The following is a 9,586-nucleotide window of genomic DNA, read 5'->3' as shown; positions in this document are numbered from 1 at the left end:
TTATCTAATTATTTTTACATAAAGATAATATCATTTTCTATTTTTTCATATAATAAAATTATCTTAATTTAATAAAGATATAAATTTCGTATTGAAAAATTGATACGTTTTTTTATATAGAGGTGTAGACGATAGAATAATTATGTAATGAAAAGTTTTTCAATCTTTAAAAGTACCGTAACGTATTACATCATGGAAACTACCAACTTAGTTGATATAAGGATATAAAGATTAAAAAAAAGTAAAAAAGTTGTATGTGATAAAAGAATTACGAATTAATTATTGATTTATTTTTGAAATTTTATATTAAAATTAAAATTTGTTTTTTTTTTTTCAAATGCACATTAGTTTTAAATTTTAAAAATAAATATTTTTTTTAAAATTCTTTTAAGTATCAAAAAGTGTTTAAAATTTAAAATAATTATATTGTTTGATATATTCGAATTTAAATACTAATTAAAAAAAATTTTAACAAACTAAAAAAATCAAACTTTCATTTTTAAAATTTGGGAAACAAAAATATATGAAAATTTAAGTTTTTGGAGAGAAAATAACCAATACCAGTTTAACGCCGTGTAAAATCATATTTAATTAAAAAATGAATTACAATAAGAATTTTATTATGAATTAGTGACTATATATTTATTAGAAAAGTAACAATAAGATTATATATTTTTATATTTATTTGATATTTGATATTGATATATGATTTTATATTTATTTAATAAATAATATAAGAGTAAAATAATTATATAAAAATAAATTTTTATATTTTTGTAAAATAGAGGAGAGTAAAAAATAATAAAAAATAGTTTGAAATAAATGTAAAAGTAGTGAGAATGTTAAAGTATGATCACATGCTAAACAGGTACTAGTTGGTGAGAGTACCTAGGAGTGGAATAACTTACATTCAGGGACAGCGGGGATCACTAACCTTATCAATAGTCTTTTTAGCTTCGAAATCCTAAACTGACAGTGACTTCTTCATGCTCTCTTTATCTAACGTCCATCTATAGGAATCAGTGGGATCAGAACAAACGACAATAACTGCGACAAAGATAGCGGAGATCCTTATCGCCATTATTATAAATAAACAAAATTTCCTTAGTTCAATTAAGACTGTTCTTGCTTAGTCCATGGAGAACACTACTGGGTTGTGTGTGTTATGGGTTATACTATTGTTGGGGTGTGTCATTTCCTCAGAATCTAAGTATATAAGGTATAACACAACGACAACCATTGACCCTGCCAAGATCAACGTTCACTTGGTCCCTCACACTCACGACGATGTTGGCTGGTTGAAGACTATTGATCAGTATTATGTTGGTTCCAACAACTCAATTCAGGTCATTCTCAATCTCACTTCCACACATACATGCTGTCTCTCAGTTACATTCAATGTTTTCATTTTCACTTTTGTGGCAGGGAGCATGCGTTCAGAACGTGCTCGATTCCCTGGTACCCGCATTGTTGGCTGACAAGAATCGCAAGTTCATTTATGTTGAGCAGGTAAGTGTTAGGATATCTCACATTGAGTGGCGATAAAAACAGTGAAGATAAGTGGTGTTTTGTATTTGAGTTACTCCTTTATAATTTGTTCTTGTTCTTTGCTCGTGTTGTATTACAGGCATTTTTTCAGCGATGGTGGAGAGAACAAAGTGATGATATTCGGAACATAGTCAAAGGGCTGGTCAAATCTGGTCAATTGGAGTTCATGTATTCACTTATCTTATCTTCTATCTCTGTAGGAAGTGTGGATTTGAAAGATTCACAAGCAGACTACTTTTCCACCTTCACACCCTCTAATAACTGAATGAAGCAATTTGTTTGTTCTGATTATAGGAAGTCAATGAAAATTGATCATGATGAATGTTCTTCTGCTTTAATGTATTAATGGCATTCAGTTTCGATGACATTACGTTAAATCCTAAGGTTATGGGTTGCAGAAATGGAGGTTTTTGTATGCATGATGAGGCTGCTACTCATTACATTGACATGATTGATCAGACAACTCTTGGACATCAATTTCTCAAAGAAGAATTTGGAGTGACTCCAAGAATAGGGTGGCAGATTGATCCATTTGGACATTCTGCTGTTCAGGCCTACTTGTTGGGGGCAGAGGTAACATTAATTTTGCCGGGGAAAATGACATCGAAGTATTTTTACAAACAGATTTTTTTTTTTTTCTGTACATTGCTAATTTTTTCTTAAGCTGCATAACTCTTGTTGGCATAGGTTGGATTTGACTCTCTATTCTTTGCACGGATTGACTATCAAGACAGAGCAAAGAGAAAAGATGAAAAAACTCTTGAAGTTGTGTGGCGGGGCTCTAAGAGCTTTGGTTCATCATCACAGGTGAGTAACCCAAAGCAGTTTACGTTTATAACTTGTATCGATTCTGCATAGGGCAATAACAACAAAAACCATGTTTTTCTTCTGTTGGATTCACTTCATTCTCCCCCAGTAGACTTTTACGAACGGATCCTTAAAATTTTTCATGGATACAGATATTTTCTGGTGCGTTCCCTGAGAATTATGAACCTCCCAGTAATTTCTACTACGAAGTAAATGACGATTCTCCCATTGTTCAGGTAAAATCCAAGTCAAATACTGCTGTAGGGCCAATTTCCTTTTTGTTTTTTTCCAGGAAGTGTGCTATGTAATTAAACTTCTTTTTCCCTTGAAGGATGATGTCAATTTATTCGACTACAATGTCCCTGAAAGAGTAAACGAGTTTGTCGCAGCAGCAATATCACAGGTATGAAATGTATCTTAAGACGGAATACCGGTTCTTCTCTCTGCAATTTGCTTAGCTTGGTTTAAAATTCACTTTTAAAGTGTCCGAAATTCGGAGAAATGAAAATATAGATTCTCCAAATAGAAAATGATTAGAAGTTTGTCCGTTTCACTTAAACTGATTTGATTGAACATTGCTTATAAATTCCTGTTTCAGGCCAATATTACGCGCACAAATCATATCATGTGGACTATGGGGACAGATTTCAAGTACCAATACGCGCAGAGCTGGTTTCGGCAAATGGATAAGTTTATTCACTACGTTAATCAGGTTACTTATCTTCAACTCCTTCCTTAATTGACAATTTTCTTCTGCTTACTTGATTGTTGATGATTCGTTAGGCTGCCTAGTTTTCCATCTGCTCATGAATTTAAATCAAACTAAGCTTATTTCCAATAGGGGTTTCACATACTAATGAGACAACTGACTCATGTTTATTTAGGATGGTCGGGTCCATGCCTTGTACTCAACCCCATCAATATACACCGATGCCAAACATGCTACAAATGAGGCATGGCCAATCAAGACTGATGACTACTTTCCGTGAGTTCCAAAATGCAAAATATACTGTATTTCTTTCATGAAGAAACTGCAATTGTAACTTATCCCTACAACATGATTTTGAAACTGGTGGCTGCACTGCCAACCCAAAAGCAATAATTTCTTGTTTAGTTGCGTATTAGCGTTCCTTTTCGTTCTTCTAACTTGTTATTTCATCTCTGGATCATCAATATATTAGGTATGCAGATCGTGTGAATGCATATTGGACCGGGTATTTTACAAGCAGGCCTGCTCTCAAAGGTTATGTCAGACTGATAAGTGGATACTACTTGGTAAGGCTTCTCATTATTGTCAATTGAAGCAATTAAGTATTTGATTAAATTTGAGACGGTCTAGGAGGCTAAACTAAGCTCTTTTTTTTTTGTTCTTAAAGTGGTGTGATCAGGAGCATTATAATTTATTCAACCTTAACATCCCATAGGAATATTTTGGAAAGTTATCAAAATTCTAAATTGGCCTCTTATTGGTCTTTATTCTTGAAACAGGCAGCAAGACAGTTGGAGTATTTCAAAGGGAAGAGTGCCTTAGGTCCAAACACTGATTCATTGGCCGAAGCTTTGGCTATTGCTCAGCATCATGATGCAGTATCTGGCACAGAAAAGCAGCACGTTGCTAATGATTATGCTAAACGGCTTTCAATAGGTTATACAGAGGTAATAAAATTGTCTATATATCTGTTCTCTTAGAACTTTATTATTTACAATCTCAAAAATAATTTTTCTTTTCAATGTTTTGTTCAGGCTGAGAAAGTTGTTGCAGAATCACTTGCTTGTTTGACAGAGGGAGCAACCAAAACGGGATGTAAGAACCCACAGATTAAATTTCAACAGGCAAGTAGTGATGTTCTCTGTTCAACAACTGTGAGCTGTTAATTACTAGTCTTCAGATAACATCTTAAGGCACATGGATAATCTTTCTTCTTGATGTTCATTCTTTGTGCACAACGAGAAACTAAGTCAGTAGAGCTAAGTCAAAAGTTTACAATTCATAACCATCACAATGCTTGTTAGCAACTTTTTCAAGATAAAAGCTGTAGTTGGAGCGAAAGGTTGTTACTTTTGAAACAGCTGAAAAAATATTAACATGTTTTGAATAATTTGTCTTTTCTGTCTTGTCATTACAGTGTCCACTTCTGAACATAAGTTACTGTCCTGCATCAGAAGTCGATTTCTCCAATGGGAAAAACCTGGTTAGGACTGATGACATCAAATCTGTTGCTTATTAGAACGCAGAATTTTATCGATTAAGATTTTTCTAATACATTGCTTCCTGTAGGAGGTTGTTGTTTACAATCCTCTGGGATGGAAAAGAGAAGATATCATAAGGATTCCCGTGAGTTTCCTATCTATGAGCCTATCTGCTTCATGCATAAGCATTTGTTCAATACTTTATGTGCCAATTGATGCCTTCTTGTTGAAGCATTGTAATTGTAATACATTTTTTCTTGTCCAACACGAACGAAAAATGTTTTGAACATAGGAAAAATCATGCTTCACATTATTTGCCTATCAAATCTGTCTTAGGTTGTCAATGAAAACGTTGGTGTTCGGGATTCCAGCGGGAAAAGAGTCCAATCCCAGTTGGTGCCAATACCTGATTTTTTTCATGGTTTAAGAAATTATCACACTATGGCATACTTGGGAGTGTCTCCAACTGTGAAACCCAAATACTGGCTTGCTTTTCCAGCAACTGTTCCCCCACTTGGTTTTAGCACTTACTATGTATCCTATGCCAAAAATGAAGGTTAGTCTTGCTTTGTTATTCTCCTACTGAAAATTGTACTATCATTATTGCAAATACGAGACCAAACTATAAATTCTGCGGGAGACTTTATTCTTTCCTAAAGCAGAAAAATTGCAATTGCATCGCAGCTACTATTTCAGACAGACATGTAGTTCACAAGTCAAAGAATGAAAGTGATATAATTACAGTGGGTCCAGAAAACTTGAAATTAACTTATTCTGTGAAGGAACGGAAACTTACTGAATATATCAACAGCAGAAGCAAGGTTTGTGATTTGGATGTTACATCCCTATTTGTCTGCCAAAATCTTTACTATAATAAGCAAGTGCTTCTAAGGATGTTTATTCCATAAGGTTTACACTGCATGCATTCTAAATTTCTGTTCACAATGAAAAAGGTGGAAGAAGCTCTAGAGCAGGCATATAAATTTTACGCCGGCAAAGGAGTTGATAAAGATGAAACTGTTCCTCAGGTGATAACATTTTTTTATTTATCCATAGATTTGAATGGATTATGATTAGTTATGTCAAGCAATTGATTTAAATGTTGTGAATTGTTGAAAGGCATCTGGAGCATACATTTTTAGACCTGATGGTTCACCATTTCCCATCAATTCCAAGAGGAAGAAGGTGAAGTTATCTACTTAAAAATTTACGTTCAATTAACAATATATATTTAGCGGTAATTGCTAGAACTAAATCTGTTGGTTTTCATTTGAAAAATTTCAGTCTCCTCTCATAGTTTTTCGGGGACCAATTGTGCATGAAGTGCATCACCAGATTGATTCATGGATATACCAGGTACTATAACATTACTTTTTTTACATATGTGTATAAAAAAGAAAGAAAGAAAGTAAGAAAAAGACACATAAAAAATAAGCAGAGTCAGATGTCACCTACTTTTCTCATATATGTCCTAGGACAATGACAACAGAAGTAAGTGATACTTTCCTTTTTTCTTTAATAAAGAAATGATGAGGATTTTCAACTCTTTTTCATTCTTTAAAATATCAATCTGTGTGGTGTAGATCAGTGCAGTGAGTGCATAGTTTAGGTACATCTGAATTTTTTTCCTTATTTAATATCTGACTTATCTATAATTTATTTTTGTTCTAATAAATTTTCTTAAGTTTTTCAATATATATATATATATATATATATATAGTATTTAATAATCATTTTAATCCCATATGAATCTACAAACAGAATATGTACTCATGTGTAGAGTTCTGAATAATACATTGGTGTGAGATGAATAGAATTAAAAATTTTAGACTATTATACTTTTATAATTTGGTAAATATTTTGAAAATAAAAAGAAATATTACTTTTATCTATTTGACCATTAAAAAGTTAATTTTTATTTAAAAAATATATATTTTCCTAAAGGAAATTAGTCATTATAAAAGTAAGTCATACTTTTGTACCAATAGTTTGTTAATATATATATATATATATAATATAATTTAGAAAGAAAAAAGACAAAGTGTACCACTTTAAAGCGCTTATAAGAAAGGTTATACAAGTTTTTTGAAAGAGACTATTCAGCGAATAAATTGACAATGGTGATTGGATTTAACGTTTATAAAATTTATATTTGATTAATTGAGTTCAATCTTAAATTTTTGTTTATTTAATAAGACAAAGTAAATAAAATATTTAAGGAGCTAAATCTAATTAATTTAAAATGACTTCAAATAATTTCCCATTTAATTCTATTATTAGTACATGAAAAATAAGATGATTGTCTAGAAATGGAACAAAGAATGAAAAGTTTGTAAAGTGAGAAAATAAAGCGTAAAAGGAAATAAAGGGGACGTGGATAAGTTATCCACACATCACCCACTTATCCTATGTATCATTGGCAAATGGAAAGGAATCACAGAGAAAAAAAAAGGTGAGTTTTCATTCTCTCTTTTATAAAAAGAAAAATTAAACTTTACCACCATCTTGCTTCTTTCAATCATTAATGGTGGTAAGAAAAATGTAACTAACATGTTTTTGTAACACATTCAAGTTATTAAAAAAACCGTAATCATAAAGATTCAGAGTTCAATATTTGACCATGGCTTAATTGAACAGACTACTAGACTGTACAAGGGCAAAGAACATGCTGAGGTTGAGTTTATTGTAAGTAATTGTTTTTCCAAATTTCTTGACCAGGATTTTCAAAACTTCATTGTGTAAGAGCCATTAGTCATAATAAAGCTATCTTTACATCAGGTTGGACCTATACCCATTGATGATGGAGTTGGCAAGGAAATTGCAACTGAGATTAAAACAAATTTGGCAAGCAGCAAAACCTTCTATACTGATTCCAATGGACGTGATTTCATTGAGCGTGTAAGTCAAGCAGATTGACCGTTTTTAGTTCTAGCAACGGTTTTCCATATCAAAGCTTAATCTAATAAATTGTTACAAATTTATAATGACTTACATTTACAGGTTCGAGACTACAGAAAAGACTGGCACTTGGAAGTGAATCAACCTGTTGCTGGAAATTATTACCCAGTATGTTATGTTGAACCATGTGTGTTAGAAGATGCTACATTCATTATACACATGAAGACACAGTCCATGAAGTTGTTGATTAATGGAATCTAGTTTCATGTTTCAGATCAACCTTGGGATTTACCTGAAAGATAAAAGGAAAGAGTTTTCTATTTTGGTAGATAGAGCTGTGGGGGGCTCCAGCATCATGGATGGACAATTGGAACTAATGGTTCATAGGTTTGTGATGTTGCTTAAAGCTCAAATCTCCTATCGTTTCATTGCATAATATATTCTCTACAAATCAAACTCCACCATTTCCCTTTTCTCTCATTTGTATAGGAGGTTACTTGAGGATGATTCCAGAGGTGTTGCAGAGGCACTAAATGAAACAGTTTGCATCCATAATACATGCACAGGGTTAACTGTAAGTTAATCTATATACCCTTTTGTGTTTTGTGAGCCGTTCTAGGAGCTTACAAGTTACTAAAGCTACCACATAAGTTAGTTGAAATAAGTTATAAGCTAATATTTTAACAGAAGTAGTTTATATAACTAATTTTACAAATATTTCCATTTAGTTCTTCATGTGTTGGCTAATTATAAGCTGGTTTTACCCTCTTGCTCATTCAAGATATACAATAAATTTTGCAGGTGCTAGGGAAATACTATTTCAGAATTGATCCAGTAGGAGAGGGTGCTAGATGGCGACGATCATTTGGTCAGGAGATATACTCACCCTTACTTTTAGCCTTCACAGAGGTGATTATAGAATGGTTGTCAGAAAGTGTTTGATAATATTGTGTTCCTAGTGAGCTGAACTCTGTAACTCCCTACTCATGAATATTTCCTTCATTTTTTCACATATTTTCTAGAGTGACGCACATCGGGGAGAATCTCATGTCACAACCTTCTCGGGAATAGATTCCTCATACAACTTACCGGATAACGTTGCAATAATAACCCTCCAGGTGCATATGTCTTTCATTTCATCAAATATTTGTTCAAAAAAGGCTTTTTTTGTTCACTTATAATCTTAAGCCATCTCTGGAACTCATCAGGATCTGGGTGATGAAAAAGTTCTCCTTCGGTTGGCACACTTATACGAGGTATATTCTCTTCAGCTGCTGTCTACTTGGTTATAATGTATTACATCTGAGATGAATTTATCCTTCTTTTGTTTCTTTGTTTTCAATTGCTTTTGAGCCTTGTTTTTCAACACACTGAATTCTTTCTCTGTCATATACAAGATTGAGGAGGACAAGCATCTTTCAGTTAAGGCAACTGTAGAACTGAAGAAGGTGTTTTCCTCCAAACAGGTAGAAAAAGATCACGACTAAATATTCCTTTTTTTATATAGCTAGTTTGTTTGTCTAAGGTGCTTCATGTGCCTCAATTTCTGTGTTTCAGATAAAGAAAATAACTGAAGTGAGCTTATCAGCTAACCAAGAAAGAGCAGAAATGGAGAGGAAGAGATTGGTTTGGCAAGTAAAAGGGTCACCTCGAGAATCTAAGGTGCGGAGGGGAGGACCAGTAAATCCAGAAAATCAAATTGTAGAACTTGCTCCCATGGAAATTCGGACTTTTGTTATCAGTTTTAGGCCTTAAGAGTCCACCAGGTCAATATCTGAAAAATAACTAAGTAAGAAATTGTATCAGATTTTAGATGTTTCTAACATCATGTAAGCCCGAAAAAATAATAAATATGTTTAGCGTTTGTTTCGCTAAAGGTGTATGGACTCCTGCCCATTGCCAATAGTGCATTAGCTCCTATCCTTTTCCTTCGACATCTAACCTATTCTTTTGAACTACTATTTTGCCTATAACTCATCTATTTCGTCCTGCATCTCCAATTTTTGTTTAATTTTCATGTTTACCCTTACTGCAATTCCAATGTCGACTATCGTACTTCCAACACAGATTGAATATTAGTGTATTTCGAATTGCAGTTTTTTTTCCTCATTTTTTTATCTTTCTTCTTTCAACAACGCATTAA

General features: G+C 33.0%; 1 protein-coding gene across 1 annotated transcript; it reads left to right on the top strand.

Annotated features, from left to right (window-relative positions):
- Positions 1 to 1,009: 1,009 nt before the first annotated feature.
- On the top strand, positions 1,010 to 9,384 carry LOC108332054 (probable alpha-mannosidase At5g13980). The gene is made up of 29 exons (XM_017567159.2): positions 1,010 to 1,346; positions 1,426 to 1,509; positions 1,628 to 1,716; positions 1,947 to 2,121; positions 2,236 to 2,355; positions 2,508 to 2,591; positions 2,687 to 2,758; positions 2,954 to 3,067; positions 3,240 to 3,340; positions 3,537 to 3,630; positions 3,844 to 4,011; positions 4,099 to 4,188; positions 4,482 to 4,547; positions 4,634 to 4,690; positions 4,882 to 5,101; positions 5,230 to 5,366; positions 5,499 to 5,573; positions 5,665 to 5,730; positions 5,830 to 5,901; positions 7,183 to 7,230; positions 7,324 to 7,443; positions 7,546 to 7,611; positions 7,718 to 7,830; positions 7,933 to 8,017; positions 8,245 to 8,352; positions 8,466 to 8,561; positions 8,652 to 8,699; positions 8,841 to 8,909; positions 9,001 to 9,384. The coding sequence occupies exons 1-29, from the start codon at positions 1,137 to 1,139 to the stop codon at positions 9,196 to 9,198; spliced, it is 3,045 nt and encodes a 1,014-aa protein (XP_017422648.1). The 5' UTR covers positions 1,010 to 1,136; the 3' UTR covers positions 9,199 to 9,384.
- The last annotated feature ends 202 nt before the right edge of the window (positions 9,385 to 9,586 follow it).

Source organism: Vigna angularis, chromosome 4 (assembly GCF_016808095.1).
Source record: "Vigna angularis cultivar LongXiaoDou No.4 chromosome 4, ASM1680809v1, whole genome shotgun sequence".
Taxonomy (NCBI): Eukaryota; Viridiplantae; Streptophyta; class Magnoliopsida; order Fabales; family Fabaceae; genus Vigna; species Vigna angularis.
This window is presented reverse-complemented; position numbering and strand designations above follow the sequence as displayed.

Bases quoted from the DNA above. Each gene is read 5' to 3' on its own strand.
- LOC108332054 (XM_017567159.2), top strand. From the start codon at position 1,137: ATGGAGAACACTACTGGGTTGTGTGTGTTATGGGTTATACTATTGTTG. The intron at 4,012-4,098 runs GTAATAAAATTG...TGTTTTGTTCAG, and splicing joins TTTCAATAGGTTATACAGAG to GCTGAGAAAGTTGTTGCAGA. The intron at 7,231-7,323 runs GTAAGTAATTGT...TCTTTACATCAG, and splicing joins ATGCTGAGGTTGAGTTTATT to GTTGGACCTATACCCATTGA.